We start from the raw sequence: 17,452 nt of genomic DNA on the forward strand, positions 1-17,452 counted from the left end.
TTCAGCTCACACCACACAGCCGGCTTCAAAACACCAAAACAATTAAACGTTTCTTTACTTCCCTCATCTGAAGGCAGTGCGACAGCTGCAGAAACACCTCACCTGTGAATCAGAAAATGAATTCATGCCAACAACAAGAGCAGACGCTTCCAAACCCAAACATCAAAAATGTAAATACTTTCATACGAATCACGGGTCGTGCATATTTTCTATTTTACGGTCAGCTCGAAAGCTGGTGTGCAACAGGGTCACATGGTGGAATTATCTATGTGTGTGTGTGTGTGTGTGTGTTTGGGAGGGGGCTGCAATCTGATAGCTGTGGGGCGAAAGAGTGAGGCAAAGCTACAGAGTTGGACAGAGACAAAGACAGGCAAAAGTCAGAGGAAAGTCAAGGGCTGGAGGGAGAGAGTGGGAGAGCGAGGCAGCAGATGAACAGGAGCGATGCTGCAACTTTTGATTTCTGTTGCCTACATTTTTTAAACACAAAGTTGGACCCTGCAGCAACACCATGATTATTCTTTGCCTTGGCAGACGTGAAGGCTCAGCCAGATTCCGTTGCTGCATTACAACACGAGCAAAGTGTCTCCTCTCAACTCTGTGTGTGCATTGAGACTGTAGAATGATCCAGCCCACTCGAGCCTCGTAGCTTTCGTCAATGACACACGCATTCCCATTTGCCTGTCAAGCACTTTCTAGCAGCCTTGCGAGTGACGTGTTTGCATGGAGGCATCGCGATCTCAGTAACCGCCGCCGAGTCACGAGGGTTAATCATCAACCCCTCCTGCAACGCTCCCCACGCTGGAGGGATGACAGCATTTTCTCTGACGGATCACCACCTCTTATGAAGGCGCACCTCTAGATAGTATAAATTAAAAATGGAACGGACTTTTCCAAATGAATGTCTGCTCTCTGCCCTCAGTGTCTCTGTAATTCTGTTGTTGATGAGAAGCTAGTGGACGTCCTGCTGCCCCCCCAGCCTAGATGTGCTAGCAGCAGCTGTAGTCAGACAGACATGTCAGTCTGTGGGATGACCGGACACACTGTCTAACACATGCTCTTTGGGTCTGGGGGAGTGGGGGGGGGGCTCAACAGCTATTGGATAGATTTCAGCTTTTTTTTTTCTCAACTGGAAACATATGAACATGAACGAACCACGGCTTTATTCAAAGTAAAGCAGATTAAATAAAGATTTATTGATGAAGTCTTAAATAATCCAGGCTTAGTGCTGCTCATGCCATTTTTATTATAAGATTGACCCCACCAGTCTCAAACTGACCTAAAAGTAAACTAGAAATATATTTTAAGGTTTGAGGCTGAGCCATGCCCTCATTTTTGGTTTCAGTTCACTGCATTCTGAAGACAGAGTGAAACCATCATTATCTTTGGTGTCACTGAAGCTACTAAGTACAAGGCTACAGTCTTTGTGTGGGATGACATTGATCTAGCAACGAACAAGAACGGGCCTTCCTATTCACCAGAAGAACAATTAGGAGAACTTAATTGGACCCTAAATTCAGAGCAAGCCTTTCCCACATCAAGCAAAATGTCTTATTCACAAAAGAAATGGTTCAATGGTCGTTATAGACGGGCATGATCAATGGCAAACTGATGCAGACAATGATGCAGAGCACCAACTGAAGGTTAAAACTTCTGTTAACTATAATTAATATTCTGAGTTTGTCTGATGGCCGCTGGTTACATAAATCTATTAATTAAAGTGCTTTTCTATTTAACCATCATACAATGACAGAACTCTCTTTTTGCAGATCACCTCAAAGAGGTTCATGATGTCCTCTGATGGACTCCTGGCTCAGCGGTCTTTGTCATGACAGAGTTCTAATGATACCAGATGAGGCGGCTCACCGCAGAGCTGGTACCTGTCTCCCCTCGCTGACATCTGATCACATCAGTGCCAGCCGCGACGACTCCTACAGACCTGCGGTGTCGCTAAGCATCCCCTTTCTGTAGGCGTATAGACCCAGTTCTGTCCCAGACAAACCAGGAAACCAGCGTCCTCCTGCATCGCCCTCAATTTTTCACCCTGTAAACTGGCTAAATGCAACAGGAGACACTGGATAAGTCAGGAAATGTGACTCACACAAGGTCTAATTGCACCGTAACAGTTGTGTGGAAAGAGATATTAAGGTTATTGGGTTCAGCCGCCTGCTTTACGATATTGATTGATTCGGCTTGCGTTTTAATTATGGACTGCTAAAGCTAAGAGAAGAATTGGAAAGATGTGATTTGGGTTCTTGTTGCATCTTTCATGCAAAGTGTTTATGTGTATTTTAACTGAAGCATTTATTCAGTGATGAAGGAGCATCAATTGTCTCTTATTCAACAGCAGCCTGCAATGGTGAAGGAAGGTTTGTAACTTCTATGGCTCCAACCAAAATGCTGGACCTCTGGCCACACTTAAGAAAAGAGGCTGTAGCATAAGTCAGCACGCTCCCTTTCTTTTTGGCCTTGCCACTGGTCGCCTTCGGTGTCTCTCTGCTCTCTCCTTTAATCAATGCCCTCTCCCTACTTCTCAGTCTGAGCCAGTCTGAGTCTGAGTTTTGTTCTATCCTCCAACAGGCGGTCGGGGTCAAAGATCAGACCCTCAGACAGTGCTCAATTCTGCCTCCTGGTGCTCAGCTTTGTCCACAGGCTTTCTTCTAGGTCAATGTCCTGGAATGCAGCCAATACTTGACCTGTTGAGTGAAATAATATATCAGAGCCTGATTAAATCCTCCAGTTTCTCCTTCAAGAGTCTGTAAATGGGTGCAGTGAATACACAGTTAAAAGTGGCATTGCTATTGTTGTTTATGCTCTTCTAAATTCTATTTATTCTTAAATGTTGTTTACTTGCCTCAGTCCATCACGAGGCTCCGTCCATCCTTCTGTCTCGTGCTTTGGGAGGGAACTTTCACAGAAAACGGCCCCAAACCGCTGCACTGGATCACACTTAAGAATCAACTTCACCTATTTAAAAGGCTTTAGTCTCCTGCTGTTTGTCAGCACTAAAAATAGGCCTTCTTGTGTGTTTGCTTGACAATCACCACGCCATATTTTTTCCATTGTTTTTCTTCTCTGTTTTCAGGCCTGTCAAGGTTTCACCATGAGCCGTCACCCCAGACAGTACTCATCGGGGGGGCTGCCCGCTTTGAGTGCCAGATCGAAGGCGTGCCCACACCTACTATTACATGGGAAAAGGACAGAATGGCGGTCCCTGAGGAGACAAGGTCAGCGCACTGAGCCGACTACATAGTTGCTGTTGCCGATGATGCTTTTGTCTTTTGATGTTTTCTGATGTGAAACATCGCTGAGATTTACGGCTACTTTAAGCTGAGTCGGCACAATTGAGGAGACGACCGAGTCTTTCGATCTCGCCAGTACTGCTCGTGGATCATGCTGACTGCTGACTCAGCACACTGCTATGACTATTACACTACCAGTCTGGAGGGAAGTGAATGAACAATTAGAGAAATCCTGATACACAGAGGTAAATCCCCGCTAGAGGTCTAAACACACCATTTATCATGCTGCTAGCAACAAAACCTAAAATGTCACATTCTGAATCCCACTTTCACATTCAGTTAAAACCCCCAGACGTTTAACCCGTCTGACATGTCTGATATGGCCGCAGTGACTTTTCCCTACAGCAGCCCTGTTTTGTAAGTGCCACGGGCAGCCATGGCCTCGTCTGACCCCCTGACCGCGTGCTGTGCGATCTTATTAACGGGATGTGGTTCTCCCACCTCTGGTGCTGTAAATGGCCTGCCAGTGATAAGCTAAGGGACGGCAGAAACATCATTGAGATTTGCTCGCTGTGTTCCCCCTCGCTCCGAATCACCTTCCCCTCTGTCCACCTCTCTCCTCTTGCTCGTAGGATTACTCTTTTCTCACACGCTGCACCAGGCTACTGCTCACATTTCGTAGGATTAATCAGACACTAGGAGGATGTGAGCCGACCCAGGGCCCTTTGGGGCAGAACAAGCGGCGAGCATTAACATGCAACCCCACATTGAGGGACAGACGAGTAGAGGACAGGAAATCTCAAGTCCCCAGAAGAAATTTTACAATGTTATAATGCTTTGTGCCAGGGAAAGAATTTACTTTTGTCCTTGTATTGAGGCCACAATTTCACTGGCCTGGCTAATCACAAGAACCCTTCCCATTATAAGAGTAGATGAACGCATGAGTCTCTCACCTGAATAGAGAAGAATGGAGATGTGTGTAGACTCCCAAGGTTCCCTTTGGGCAGCTGGTTGTTTTATACTGCAGGGCATAAAGGCCTTTTTTATGATGATCTTTTACCGCTTCCCTGTTCAACTCACTTTGTTGTCGCTGGCTTATTTTCTGGCCTTTGTTCCGTCTGCAGCAGGTTCATTTCCCTTCCTAATGGGGTGCTCCAGATTCTGAGGGTGACCAAGAAAGATGAAGGTGCGTACCGCTGCGTGGTGTCCAACTCTGCCAGGAAGGATGTGAGTCTGGAAGCCAAGCTCACAGTCTCTACAGGTTTGTTGTTTCAGTGTTGTAGTCTGTAGATAAGCAGCCTAATTAATCTTTATTTTCTAACTAATCCTAATCTCAGGCTTTCTGACGAGGTCATTCTATTGACGCTGGTCTGTCCTGTGATGCTGAATATCAACACCTCTGCATTGCAGATTTCGAATTCTAATTGCAAATGACAGGTTGCTTTAATACTTTAAGAGCTCCTGCGTATGCTTTTATGTGTGCGTTGAAAAGGTGTTTTAGAATCTGCATGTATAGGTATTAATGCACATTTCTTTCAGAAATGTGAAAATGAAAAGTGTGTGTAGATAAAAGAAGAGGTTGAAACTAAAAGAATGCATGCTCTGGTGTTTTGACCTCCACATTAAACACATGGAAGAGAAAGAACACCATAAGGCAGGGGTGGGGAACCTCCGGCCTCCGGGCCGTATACGGCCTACGAGACCATTTCTACCGGCCCGCAACGCAATAAGATTTTTATATTTTATATGTGCACTTATACAGTGGGACCGTTCGCTAAACTCCGCGAGCTGCGAGTAGCAGCGGTAGCGTATTTTTGCCTTTCGTATCCTGAAATTTCTTTCGTAACGAGGAAATATTTTCCCGTTTTCTGAGATAAAACAGATGGTTATGTTATGTCCGAGTCAAGGTCAGGGTCAGTGAACACAGCATGTGATGTACGTAGTGGGCTGGACTGATTGACACGGACGAAAAATGCTTAGCGAAACACGCTAAACTCGACGAGTTGAAAGGACAGATGAGTTTGGATAAAATTAACGCTCTTCGCCGGAGTTTGGAGGCTCAACAAGCAGCTTTCACACGACCATGTACCGACAGAGAATATTACGCGTGCAAGTTTTGTGGTGAGTGAATTAATAGCCACGAAGCTGAAACCTCACGCCGAAGGAGAGTTCATGAACGCGCCTCGTAGCCGCCGCTGAGGCGCTCGCGCCGTACAAAGTAAAATTGTTTCAAAGCGTGAATTTTTTTTCGTGAATAACTATTGAACTAAGACATATATTGTTATGATTCCAGTGGCTAACGGTATGTTTTTATGGTCAAGTATATGTGGGACTAATATTTATGGTGGAAATCACAATATGCCAGGAATTGTTGCGCTTGGCGGAGGTCTGCGCTCTCCGAGTGCTTTCTAGTTGTTGTTGTTATTGTCTTTATCTTTCTTTCTTTTTCATTTATTTTCTTGATTATCTTGTTGTATTGCAGTTTTTGTGAGTAGAGGCCTCGAACAGGCCCTTACGGGTCTCTTGCCTCAACTCTGCACCTCTTTATTGTTTTGTATGATCATGAAAACATATTTTACTTGTCATTTTATTCTATTTTTTTGGTGATTTTATATGCATGTGTGCTAAATAAATAATTCAAACTCAAATGCAGCAATCATGAGACTTAGTAACACAGTGGTTATAGACTTTTTTTTGGTCTTTTTTTTGCATCCCTAGGTATGTGTTCATAATAGTATGGCCCTCGGAGGACTTTATAAAAATTAAAATGGCCCTCGATATGAAAAGGGTTCCCCACCCCTGCCATAAGGCTAAAGGAGACAACTTCAAGCTGCCTCATTAAATTCCTACACTAGAAGGGGTGGGAGCACTTTGAACAGTTTTGCACAAGGTTTTACCAGATTTCTGTCAGGGCTTGCATCTGAGAGTTCTGATTTTGAGGCGCATCACAGATTATCAGGACTCTGGCTTGGCAGGCTACTTTTCATTTAGAAGCTTTCTTCCTCGTCGAATTGATTGCAGAAAGCTCTAATAATCCCAACAACCAAAGCACTCACAAGTGGAAACCAGTGATACTCTCGTCACACCCAAGGATACATGGAAATCTACTCAAGGCTTTCTAAAAGGACTCCAATCTTGGTCTTCATCACGAAAGAAAGCGGAGATAAATCCCTCACTGTTTCCCTACTTGAAGCAGCAGTCAGATAAAACCAACAAAACCCTTTGTGTGTGGAATATTTAAAGGCTTGATGATCCAAAGACTGATTTATCTGGGTTCTTTGCTTAGATCTCCTAGGTTCTAATTTTAGAATAAAAGACGGTTCCACTCCTCTGACTTTTGGAGTTTGATCACTCTGCGGGTTTATTTTGAGAGGAGGTCTAAAACAAGCTAGCTTAAGAATACAGTTTGGAGCATCTTTTTAGTGTTCCTGCTCCATCCTCCTCAAACAGAGCTGTACGGAGCAAAAACCCCTCAAAACACGCGTGCACACCTCCTATATTAGTTGTAGTGTCTATTTTATTGAACATGAGCCTCATCAGTGACATCTGAAAGAACTTCTGATGCTGGGAAAGGCCACCAGGGGACAACGTTGTAGAGACAATGGTCAGAGATTCAGAGAGCATGAGCTCGGGGATGGGGGGGGCAGCACCAGTCAGTGAGCTCTAGTTGTCTGTCTGAAGCTCTTGCCGATCTCTGATTGTCTTCTTCCAGAGCCGACAGCAAACCCGAACAGAGTTGTGATTGTGGCGCCGCCTCGCAACACCACGGTGATGCTCGGCCGTCCTGCGGTGATGGAGTGTATGGCAGAAGGCCAGCCGAAGCCCCTGGTGTCCTGGAGCAGGCAAGGTAAAAGTCGGGAACACGCTTCTTTGCTGTTTGGCTCTATGGGTCATTAGAGATGAGGTTTCAGTTAGCAGTTGCTCCATAAACAAAGAGAGCGCCCAGACATGGTGAGAGGATGATAGAGGGAGGCGGCTGTAACAGGCTGATTGGAGGAGAGTGAGTGCAGGAGGCCAAAAGTCAAAATACGGCCTTTTTACTACATTTTTCAGGGCCATAATCAAATGGTGTGTTGATGTTCACGTGTGACTGAAACCAGCCACCGAGACGCCTGTTTATTCCACCTTTGTGGTCACAGGTCAAATGTACAGCTAATCAGACAGCCGCCTCTGTATCTGGGTGTTTCTCTGGCAACTGAAGGCTTAAGAAATGATCTCTACTTCCCTCGATGGCACTTTCACTCTCTGATCAGATGGGAAGCCCATTTCCACTGACGTGGTTGTCCTCGCAACCAACCTGGTGATTCGGGACACCAGGAGTCACCACGCTGGAGTTTACGTGTGTCGAGCCAACAAGCCGAAGACCAGAGAATTCATCACCGCTGCTGCTGAGCTGCACGTGCCTGGTAGGGGACAAGCTATGCAATAGAAATCCTTTATTATCTGTAAATATCAAATGTCATTTATCTTTAAGTGTTCCCATCTTCGAGAAATATCATTCAAGCAGAAATGTAGGAATTAATAATATTGAACTGAATTTTTTTATTTAATCATGTATCAAAGCGTTCTTTACAGAGTGAAGATGTGCTGCAGAAAGTCTTTGAATGTTTGCCAATGAAAATAACGTTATTTTCAGACAAAGTTAAACGTTATATTAGTGCTAGTATCTAAGCAATTAAAATGTTTAATCAGATTAACCACAAGGTTTCTGCTGATTCATTCTAATGAATCTCGATTTTTAATCTATATTAATCACGTTTTGTTTTGCATGAGACTCAAGAAAAAAACTTGTTGCAAGCTGAGCAAACTGTTAGCTAGCATGCTAGCAGAGTCCATGACTAGCTTTTGCCTCCTTTTAATGTGGGATGTTAACCTGGAAGTGAAATTAGAGTCTGCATAATATTACTGTTTTGTTTTGGGTTTTTTCAATACATGTTCAGGGCTGATTAGCGTCATCCATCTTTATCGGTTGCTTCTGCTGCTGCATCAGCATGTGCAAGAGTAGCTCTACATCGTTAACTGCTTTTGAATTTTTAATCAGATTGATTGTGACGATGGATTAATTCACATTAACCCGTTCATTTGGACAGCCCATCTTTATATATATATTTTTTTTAATTTTTTTAAGAAAGATATGTTTATGTCATCTCTCATTAATATTCTCAAAAAGCAAACAAATTGGTGCACCTTATATGATGACCAGCGATGAAGGTGAAACTTACCATTTACTTACATTCATTTGCTGATGACCTTTCAGGCTATAATGAATTTTCTTCTATTTACGGGGGATTCGTCTGGTTCACTGACATCTGGCCGAATTGTTCGGTTATCGGCTGTTTCCAGTAAAGATATTTGGTACTATATGTATACTTATTTGGTAAACATCATAGTTGGTGCTCAGCTGCTTACTTTTGTGTCCCACTTAAAACAGCACCTCCATTGATTGTGCAGCCCCCCGAGACGGCGTCCTTGTCCCGGGGCAACACGGCCAGGTTTGTGTGCAACAGCACAGGTGAGCCCTCCCCAGTCCTGCACTGGCTCAAGGACGGCCAGCCCATCAAATCATTCAGGCGGGTCAAGAGCCAAAGCCCCGGGATCCTGCTCATCAACCAGCTGGCACTGGAAGACGCGGGTTATTACCAGTGCATAGCTGACAATGGACTGGGAACCGCATGCGCCACTGCCAAGCTGACGGTCATCGTGAGGGAAGGTCTGCCCAGCGCTCCTCAGCACGTGACCGCTACACCTTACTCCAGCACATCCGCCCTGCTCGCCTGGGAGAAACCCGAGCACAACTCAGACCAGATCATCGGCTACTCCGTTCACTATCAGCGGGCTACAGGTCGGTCTCTGTCCGCGAAGCCCGCGCTTCCTTAACGACTTAACGACAAACTGCCCAATCTTCTCAGGCGCTGATAATGTGGAGTACCAGTTTGCGATGAACAACGACACCACCGAGTATCTCGTCAAAGAACTTGCCCCTCATACTGCCTACACCTTCTTTGTGGTGGCTTATTCCCCCATGGGTGCTAGCCGTCCGTCTGTGCCTGTAACCATAGAGATGATGGAGGACGGTGAGTAACACATGAGACATGGAGATAAAGTATTGAGAGCCATTAATAGTATTCACCACCCTTAGTTGTTGTTCGGGTTTAGGAGGCCTTGGATATTTGTAATGTTGGTTTATAGTTTATTTATGTCCTCATGTTAGAATTGGAAAGTTGCTGCCTGTAAACCAGTGATTCCCAGAGCAACAATCCCAGCATGTCGATAGGTCAGACGTTGCGTAATCTAGCTGGTAAAACCAACAAACCAAAGTTTTCCCGCTGATAATGATTTGACTGTTGTGCAATGTGGACCACTAACACAGCTGTTGGACATTCTCGCGATAGGCTGAAGCGAAGCTGCAGCACTTAATATTTCTAACCTTTATTCATAACAGGCTGCAGTGGTTCACTGAGAAAGAAGCTCAGCAAATGAGCATTTAAAAGAGACAAACATCCCTGATATAAAGACGCAATCATTTCTTTCGTGGATCGGACCGATCACGGTGATCACAGCACCTTCGCAATGATGCCGGCTCAGAAATAAATAGAACCTTGTGTAATCTACAAGTAAGATGACCCAGGTTACACTTTGCAACATCTTTTATGACACCATCCAGTTCCGAGTGCACCCCCGCAGCTGGCGATAGCCAGCTCTTCACCTACTGAGATCAGGCTTATGTGGCACCCTCTGCCCTCGGAGCGCAGCCGAGGAACCGTCACCCACTATCGCATTGAGTACAGCACTATGGAGCAGGGTGAGTGATGGCATCTGCTCAGCAGGTGATTGCAAGTTACCCCCAAAACAAATAAACAGGAACCCCTCTTTGCAACATGCAGGGGTTCCCTTTCAATGGTCCACATCTCCCAGGAATACAGTCTGTGTCTCCCCTTGTGTCTCCATAGCAGACAGTGTGTTCTCTGTTGAAGTTGGGGGCAATGAAACTCAATTCACTCTCAGTGAATTGGAGCCCAACCAGCTATACCGAGTGAGGATAGCGGCTGGAACTGGCATAGGCTTCGGCGTTCCCTCCGACTGGGTCCAGCATCAGACGTTAGCCCGCTACGACCACAGCGACCACAGCATCTGTAAGATCTGGCTCCTTTTTCTTTTTTTTTCTTAACTTTCCCCATCTTTCAGTGTCTTTCTTTTTGTTTTTCGGTGGCTCCCTCGCAGATTTCCTTCTTTAAATAAGTACACAGAGACACAAACACAAGTGTAGCAGCTGTATGTTGTGTCTTCATCTGACTGGAGATCTGATTGGTCCATGGCCTCCACGGTTCAAGTGTTACAAGCCCTCCATGTTTTCGTTCCAGTGATCTTTGCCCCAACCGAGCTGAAAGTCCGAGCGCACATGAACACGCTCAACGTGACGTGGCAGCCGTCACCCAATCACACCCTGGCGTCTGGGTACAAGCTCTCCTACCGGGAGGTGGATGCTGCTGAATCAGCCAAGACCCACACCGTCAGGCTGCGTAAGAAGGCCAGGTACCATCTCCTCACTGGGATGGGTAAGTTTTGGAGAGCCTCTGCCGTGCGGTACTGTAAAAAGCACTTGCTTTGTTAGAAATATTGAAACTGATTTTCACATTTCTCCTGTTTTGTTTCGTGGACGTTCAATCAGACTTCACATTGATTGAAAGCACAGTTAGCAAACAAACCATTAATAAAAAGGCAGTAGCTCCAAAAGTCATCAACACTAATCTCTTCTTCTGTGGCCTATTTTAATCAGGTTCTTTCATATCCTCCCTTTTGTTGAAAGCCACCCTTTAATGTTTGACTCTCAGTTGTTTGGGTTTGCATTTCAGTCCCTAACCGCCAGTACGAGGTGAAGGTCTGGGCGTTCAGTAAGCAGGTGGACGGAGCCGTTGCAGTTTGGAAAGGGAGGACGGAAAAGGCCCACGTCAGACGTAGGACGCCTCAGCGCTCGACAAACACAAACATCTCCTGTGTTCAATAATGCAAAGCTGTAATGAAATATGCATCTGTGTGCGTTCAGCGTCCCCGCTGCCCATGCCCCCTCCGTTGCCCCCCGGCAGCATCCAAGCTATGGCTAACAGCTCCACCTCCATCTGGCTCCGCTGGGAGAAGCCGCGGTTCAGCAACGTGCGCATCATAAACTACACGGTGCGCTGCAGCCCGGCCGGGACGACCAACGCATCGCTGGTGTCCTACCACACCAGGTCAGACCCCAAAGCCGAGCGGTTCAGAGGTGCGGCTCTCTGGTGGTGACGGTACACTCAGGGCAGCCGTGTTTGTGTGTCGCAGCGCCGCTCAGGAGATCCTCCTCGGGGCGCTGAAGCCTTTCACTCGCTACGAGCTGGCGGTTCAATCCAATGGAGTGGATGTGGTCGGACCCTTCAGCGACACGGTGGAGGAGGCCACTCTGTCCGACCGTAAGTCTCGATCCGTACGGAGATCGGTTGTTTTTCATGTTTTCATTTCTATAAATTTACTGGACAAGCAGATTTCTTTTTCCATTTCCAGACATTTTCCTTTTTTTTAAAAAAAAAACTCATGTCAAAATCAAATCAAATCAAATCATCAAATCAAATCAAATCAAAAATCAAATCAAATCAAATCAATCTTTATTTATATAGTGTCTTATACAATCAAAATTGTTGAGAAGGAGAGGGAGAGAGAGAAGGAGAGGAGAAGGAGAGGGAGAAGGAGAGGAGAAGGAGGGGGAAGAGGAGAGGAGAAGAGAAGAGAGGAGAGGAGAGGGAGGAGAAGAGAGAGGAGAAGAGAGGAAGAAGGAGAGGAGAGGAGAGGAGAGGAGGAGGAGAGGAGAGGAGAGGAGAGAGAGGAGAGGAGAGGAGAAGAGAGGAGAAGGAGAGGGAGAAGGAGAGGGAGAAGGAGAGGGAGAAGGAGAGGAGGAGGAGAGGGAGGAGAGGAGAGGAGAGGAGAGGAGAGGAGAGGAGAGGAGAGGAGAGAGGAGAGGCACAGAGCACAGAAACCACACACAAAAATACACTATGGGGGGGGGGAGCAGAAAAACTACACAGGAATCAAGTATTTGACCCTTTGAAGAAACCTTTGACACACACAATAATAATGTTAATAGAAAATACTTGGGTACCTCACGGTCAGACTGAAAGAGCGCCCGTCTGTGAAGGTAATACTTCCAAATAAAAACAAGGCTTCTCCCAAATGCTTCTGAAGTTATTTTTTAAGGCAGACTTTTGTCTCTTCACAGAATAGTCAAATGGGCTCCATGGTCCAACTAATTCTCCCTGCAATTCTTGAATCTTGAAACTGGGTCAGACACCTGAAGCGTCCTTGATCACAGGATTTTGACATCCGAATGTCAAATGTGGAGTAAATGGAAGAGAGTGTTCCTGTGCTTGACTGCTCTCATTTATATGTGGGTCAGTGTGTTGGCTGGACGGGGGCCAGCTGCTGCTGTTTGGCACTGCTGGCTAACAGAACATATTCAGGTGTAGTCGTGGCGCTACCTCTGTCCGTGAGCCGAGCAGGGCCGGGAAGCCAAGAGGAGTCTTTTTTAAAAAAGACATTATTAAATCCAGTCAACCTGTCATGCTCTCCACTGCCATGTCTCATCACCCGAGCCACAGCCCAACCCCTTCTTGGCCTAATTGGCCCCTCGCTGCTGTACCCAGGTGGTGCAGACGCAAGGACGCAGCTGGTCGACACACACGTCGAATCCCTCCTTGACATAATACACATTCCACAGCTGTGAGGACTGATGTCTGGATGTATAATCACCGACCGAGCTCGTCTCTCTCCCTCAGGGCCATCCACGCCTCCGGAGGAGCTGCAGCTGAACGCTCTGGATTCATCCTCCGTGCTGGTGAGCTGGCGCCCTCCACTGGAGCCTAACGGTATCATCATCAGCTACTGGATCTTGTACAGCGGCAACCTCAGCCAGCCTGATCACTTATGGGAAAAGCTCTCTCAGGAGGGTGAGTGTCAGCTTGTTGAGCTGCTCGTCAAAGTTTGAAATCAAAATCACCGACGACCCCGACAATAATCATCTCTTTCCTAGGGAGCATCACCAGTGTGGAGGTCCAAGGTTTGTCCAGTGGCAGCCATTACTTTTTTAAACTGGGCGCAGCTACTGAGGTGGGACCGGGGCCGTATTCACCTGTAAAAGATATTCGCACCCCACTCCCAAAATACGGTAAGTGTCAGGAACTTCAAAGCGTTGACACATCATGTAGAAGATAACTGGTCATTACGGGATATATAATGATGCCCCCCCCCCCCAAAAAAAAAAATAAACCTATACACAGAATTGGGTTTCATTTGCTGTAGATTTAACATTAATGACAGTAGAAAATGCACCATTTGCCAGATGTGGTGTCAGGAATTGGTGGTTAAGCAATCAGCTCCAGATGTTTAGTACCGTTGTGCTGGAAATATCTTTGATGTTGAGTATAAGTATATTTTAAGACACCGAGAGAGAGCTGAGGCGCGGCTGCATACTGTTAACGATATTCTGGTGCATTTGAGGATAAAATATAGTGTTGCTGTATTTATCAGTGACCCCTCTCCCCTGGGAGATGATACTTTTGAAGAGCTACGCTCCCTAACATGTGGAGCTGCGATGGAAGGCACTTTATGTATTCTGCTGTTAATTAGTTTTAGCTGGAATTCAGTTAGCTCCCTTTTAAGGTAGGTATCATTTCAAGAGGTATCAGTCAAAACCACTCATCCTCAGATATCAGTAACAGTCGAATTGGGAATTAATAATCACTATAATATCTTTAATGATGACTATAATTAGTGTGGACATTTAATACAGTCTGCTGTAATCAAGTTCATCATGTTTGGAGCACTTTGCCCTTCTGGGATTTCCATGTTCCTGATATCGGTGGCAAGAATATCATAGGTTTTCTTCTTATGTGGGACTGTTTACAGAGCTGGACGTCCATGCGGTGACGGGCATCATTGTAGGAGTGTGCCTGGGACTCATATGCATCCTTCTCTGCATGTGTCTCAGCTTCCGTAGCAACAAAACACGGTAACGAGCCCTTAAAAGCAAACCAGTCACCACGCTAAGGACGCGCTGTTGCTAAAGCTACATTTATCTTCCACTGCGTCCACCTTATTGTGCCGTCTCTGCCCCCATGCAGAGAGGTGGCGGGGGGCCTGGTCCCTACTGCGGGGAACACTCACTACAAGAGAGGAGGCAGCCCCGTCTTACCCAGCCTGCCAGAGTGCATCGATAGCCACGAGCTGGAGACGCTGATGTCCGCCGACAAAGGTGAATCTGCTCATCTTCCAGATGAGGCGTCAGAGGAGCAGAGACTGATGCCAAGTGCTCCAGGAGACGAGGAGGAGATCCCTCCGACTGAACCCAAGGTGAAAATAATTATTGTGGTGGATCATTTTTACAACATAGGGCTTTTTTAAAAAAACAGAACAAAACAAAAATGTAGTGATAGTAGTTGTAATTTTAGTCAATCTGTTGCATTGTCGCTCTTACAGGCTGCTTGGAATGGCTCAGTGAGCCATAACTGGGGCAACAGAATCACAAGATACAGAGATACTATAGCAGAAGACTCTCCAGCACTAGTTAATGGAGCTGTCAACGTGTTTAGAACTGATAATGTCCAGGTAAATGAATATACCTCCCTCAATGATGAAACTGGGCCACCCAACTATCCTAGTCATCCATTTTAAGCAGCTACATTAAAGGAGTCCCTGTTTTTAATTGCAAAAAAGGGCAAAAATGTGTTGAAAAGCAGTTTAGGAACATTGTCATCATAGATTTAACAAAGCAGTGTTTAAATGCTTAGGGGGCTGCAGTCCAGAGCAGTGGAGATTGTGGAAAAGAGGTGAAGACATGAGTGCCAGCGGGTCAGGACGAGGACATCAGGGGGACAGAGCCTGTTGCTGTTGTTGTTTTGGTGGCAAAGGCAGACTAAGATGGTGTGGACATGTGCGGAGGAGGGACAGTGATATGTCGGTAGAGGGATACTGAGGTAGGACAGGCAAGGTAGAAGAACACTAAAGAGGAGACTCATGGATGAAAGAGAAGATGGGGCTGACAGAGGGAGCTGACGGGCTGCGGCTGCAGATTCAGCAAACGCAGAGTGGGCGAGAGTGTCCTGAAAGGACTCATGCATTTGGGTGATAGGTGGCTCCTTTAAATGGACCTTAGGTGTGAATGTGAATGCTTGCTTTTCTCAAAAAACAGTAATTACTGAAATCTCTCGTTCCGCTTTAGCATTTATTTACCTCATGAAGGTCTCCCCGTCCTTGCTGATGATTGCTAATCATAACGGCTAATAAAGTCGATGAAGTGCTGCATATTGCTTGACAGCTACTTATGCCGAGTTGTACGCACGAGGAAAGCATTTTGCATCACTCGTTAGAATTTGGTTTAAGAAGTCAACTGATTCCGGTTTGTCTGTTTGCAGGATTCGGTAGATCATCTGTGCAGTAACCAGGTGGAAGCAGAGGTCATTGTTCACTCAGAATTGTCAGACGCCGGCAAGGAGAAAGCAGAGGAGGCTGCTGGAAAAGGGAAGGGTTCCTTCACCCCTCGAGGACCTTCATTATCCGAGAGCACGTATTCCCCCTTGAGGGAGCAAATCCCACCAGGAGAGAAGGAAACAGCAGGGAAAGTGGCTCACGGCCCCGCGAGCGTTCCCTCGATAAAGTCGGTGGCCAATCACAACGGGGAGCTGGAAGCCAGGGGAGTCCAGCTGAGCTCCGAGCTGGAGCTGCCAAAAGACACCGGGTTGACCAATGGCTTCCACTCCCCAAAGGACATGTGCTCCATGCTGAGGTCAGACCATCTAGAGAGCAGGGACTCAAGACAATGCCCTTTGGCACCAGGGAAGGTTATCTCTGGCGGGCTTCCCCCGACGCCCTTCGTCAGTTCCGGCCTTGTCCACTCTACCTCAGCAGCGCACACTTACTTGTGCCCGTAGCCTCTGCACGTCGGGCCGCGACCACTTGCCCCGCGTACAGACATCAGAATGTGTTTGTCACTTTTGCGTATCCAGGAGGAATCCCTGTGGATTGTTTTTAACGCTTGTCGTCATCGGATGCCTTTTCCCTTCCTTTCGAATGTTTTGTAGGTACTTTGAATCCGTGTTTAATACGTGTGTATATACAGTATATTTCCGGGGGTTGTTCCGGTAGCGGGGGCTGCGCTCCGCCACCACATTCACCTCCAGGGGTTCTCTTTCCGGTGCCAATGGAGGGAATTAAAAGCATAAGCCAAGCAGATGGAAGTGGATCGGAGGAGGCTATTCCAACTGTGTCCCAGTTTGGCCGCGGACCGTTCTGGAAGCAGACGGCCCCAGAATGTCCTCCGAGCGAGTGACACCGGCTGTTGTCGAGGATGGGAAGAACAGCGTGGGGGCGACCCGGCGGGATTCGCCGATGAGTCTTCACCGCCGGGCGCTGCGGAATGAGCCTTAACGTTTGTCTGCACACCGGGAGAGCGCAGAACACCTGTGTTTCTCTCCAACATCCTGCTTTCTCAGGGTCTCTCTCTCTCACACACACACACATACACACACACACACACCCCTCTCTCTCTCTCACACACACACACATCTCTCTCTCACACACACCTCTCTCTCTCTCTCTCACACACACACACACACACACACACTCTCTCTCTCTCTCCACACACACACACACACACACACACTCTCTCTCTCTCTCACACACACACACACATACACACCCCTCTCTCTCTCTCTCTCTCACACACACATCTCTCTCTCACACACACACACACCCCTCTCTCTCTCTCTCTCACACACACACACACACACACTTCTCTCTCTCTCTCACACACACACATCTCTCTCTCACACACACACACACACACTCACACAATCATTATATATCCGATTCCATTTTTTCTCTCAACCATGATCACACATTTCCTGAATGAAGTTTGGGGAACTCAGGTGCCTTGCAGGTTTAGACGTATGTACATTTCTATACATGATTGTATTCCGTACCCCCGCCCCCCCCCCCACTTCCCGACATTAAGTGTGGAAAAAACACTTGAAGTGATTTCTACACGGCGTGCAGCTCTCGGTATTTCTGTATGTGAGATGATGGATGCGAGCCCGTTTATGTCGGCGTAATGGCGTCAGCAGGAGAACGGGATGAGACGTCATAATGGCCCATTTGCAGGTCACTGTTCTGATCCGGCTCCCGCTGAGGGACGTGCT

At 46.8% G+C, this 17,452-nt stretch overlaps 1 protein-coding gene across 3 annotated transcripts in view; it reads left to right on the forward strand.

Moving 5' to 3' along the window:
* The window catches only part of igdcc4 (immunoglobulin superfamily, DCC subclass, member 4), a 30,973-nt gene extending 14,151 nt beyond the window's left edge, over positions 1-16,822 (forward strand). Inside the window, exons 3-20 of one of the 3 annotated variants that reach the window (XM_057025093.1) lie at positions 3,083-3,224; positions 4,364-4,500; positions 6,952-7,086; positions 7,493-7,645; positions 8,671-9,081; positions 9,149-9,313; positions 9,904-10,041; positions 10,193-10,372; positions 10,601-10,795; positions 11,093-11,194; positions 11,284-11,467; positions 11,553-11,680; positions 13,037-13,207; positions 13,291-13,425; positions 14,166-14,268; positions 14,381-14,609; positions 14,736-14,864; positions 15,671-16,822. In XM_057025093.1, coding sequence (XP_056881073.1) covers positions 3,083-3,224; positions 4,364-4,500; positions 6,952-7,086; positions 7,493-7,645; positions 8,671-9,081; positions 9,149-9,313; positions 9,904-10,041; positions 10,193-10,372; positions 10,601-10,795; positions 11,093-11,194; positions 11,284-11,467; positions 11,553-11,680; positions 13,037-13,207; positions 13,291-13,425; positions 14,166-14,268; positions 14,381-14,609; positions 14,736-14,864; positions 15,671-16,186 — 3,353 coding nt within the window. In that variant the 3' untranslated portion in view covers positions 16,187-16,822. Of the gene's footprint in view, positions 1-3,082; positions 3,225-4,363; positions 4,501-6,951; positions 7,087-7,492; positions 7,646-8,670; positions 9,082-9,148; positions 9,314-9,903; positions 10,042-10,189; positions 10,373-10,600; positions 10,796-11,092; positions 11,195-11,283; positions 11,468-11,552; positions 11,681-13,036; positions 13,208-13,290; positions 13,426-14,165; positions 14,269-14,380; positions 14,610-14,735; positions 14,865-15,670 lie in introns of all 3 variants that reach the window. The other 2 variants (XM_057025092.1, XM_057025094.1) reach the window with 2 other exon arrangements.
* The last annotated feature ends 630 nt before the right edge of the window (positions 16,823-17,452 follow it).

This window comes from Takifugu flavidus, chromosome 2, assembly GCF_003711565.1.
Source record: "Takifugu flavidus isolate HTHZ2018 chromosome 2, ASM371156v2, whole genome shotgun sequence".
Classification (NCBI taxonomy): Eukaryota; Metazoa; Chordata; class Actinopteri; order Tetraodontiformes; family Tetraodontidae; genus Takifugu; species Takifugu flavidus.